This window comes from Austrofundulus limnaeus, unplaced genomic scaffold (assembly GCF_001266775.1).
Source record: "Austrofundulus limnaeus strain Quisiro unplaced genomic scaffold, Austrofundulus_limnaeus-1.0 Scaffold241, whole genome shotgun sequence".
Lineage (NCBI taxonomy): Eukaryota > Metazoa > Chordata > Actinopteri > Cyprinodontiformes > Rivulidae > Austrofundulus > Austrofundulus limnaeus.
The window spans coordinates 81,274-82,382 of NW_013952643.1; the positions used below are offsets into that span (position 1 = coordinate 81,274).

The following is a 1,109-nucleotide window of genomic DNA, read 5'->3' on the forward strand; positions in this document are numbered from 1 at the left end:
GTTTGATACTGTTTGATTATCACTACTTTTATAGGGTTCTTTATGTTGTATTCATGATTAAATAGAGCAAAGTTAACTATTTCAAAGGTAACAGATCTTTGATCTTGGTTTATTTACATAATGACTTTAATGGCTGGATGTTCGGCCCCTGAGATGTTGGCTACAGTACCTGTGGCCCTCGGAGCAATTTAGTTGAATAGCCCTGGCGTAGTGCAAAAGAAAGTGGCTGTAAATTTGGACAGTTCTAGCCATCAGCTTTATTCCTGCCCTTACCCCAGCATGTCGCCTTGCAACCAYGATAGCACTCAACCAAAGCAATGATCAAATTTTATTAATATTAGAAATTAACAAAATTAGTGTACGGACAATACATAAAGAACTAAGGGACTTGCTATAAGAGCTTGTATATGATGATTTCTGACAAGAATATTAAAAAACATCTATGCAAATGACAAAAACCTGACAACACAAACACTTTAAACTTTCAGATTCTGAGTTTGGCACTGGTGATGRGAAGTGGGACTTTACTTTAAATGGCATCAACAAGCTGAGAGCAGCCACTGTTAGTCTTGCACCTTTAGCATCCCCTGGCTGTTTCATGTCTGCAGATCGTGTTGATGCCTCACTGCAGGAGCCTGGAAATGTTCACCGCTTCAGTGGAAGGGGAGTCCAGTGGGAACGGCGCTTGGGAAACATTTCAGCGCTACCGGTGTTTGGAGAGCAGCTACAGTGTTGTCAAGTCACCAATGACTGACATCTGCAGGAATTTCATCTTCAGCATTTCTGCCCTGTTACACCAGGGAGCCAAAGGTATCCCAGTCCACCTTAAAACTCACACTCCACCTTAAAAATCTGCTCAACTTTTAGTTGACACAGCAGAACTTTAGTAACAGTTTTTTGTTGTTGTTTGATACATCAGATGAATGGTTATGATCTCATGGATCAGAACCATTAGATTTATTAGGATTAATCTGATCCACCGGGGGGTGGACGGCTGGGGGGGTGCACTTGGTCGTTGGCGGTGTGGTGGGCTGGTCATGGGTGTGGCTTCTCTGTGGCGAGGGGCTGGCCGGGCGTCCTGGTGCGTCCTTGGCTATCTGTTCCTCTCC

General features: G+C 43.7%; 1 protein-coding gene across 1 annotated transcript in view; it reads left to right on the forward strand.

Moving 5' to 3' along the window:
- lamb1a (laminin, beta 1a) overlaps nt 1-1,109 on the forward strand; it is a gene marked incomplete at its 5' end in the record, with an annotated part of 61,746 nt that overhangs the window by 25,763 nt on the left and 34,874 nt on the right. The window contains 1 exon segment of the mRNA XM_014020141.1: nt 609-810. Coding sequence (XP_013875595.1) covers nt 609-810 — 202 coding nt within the window.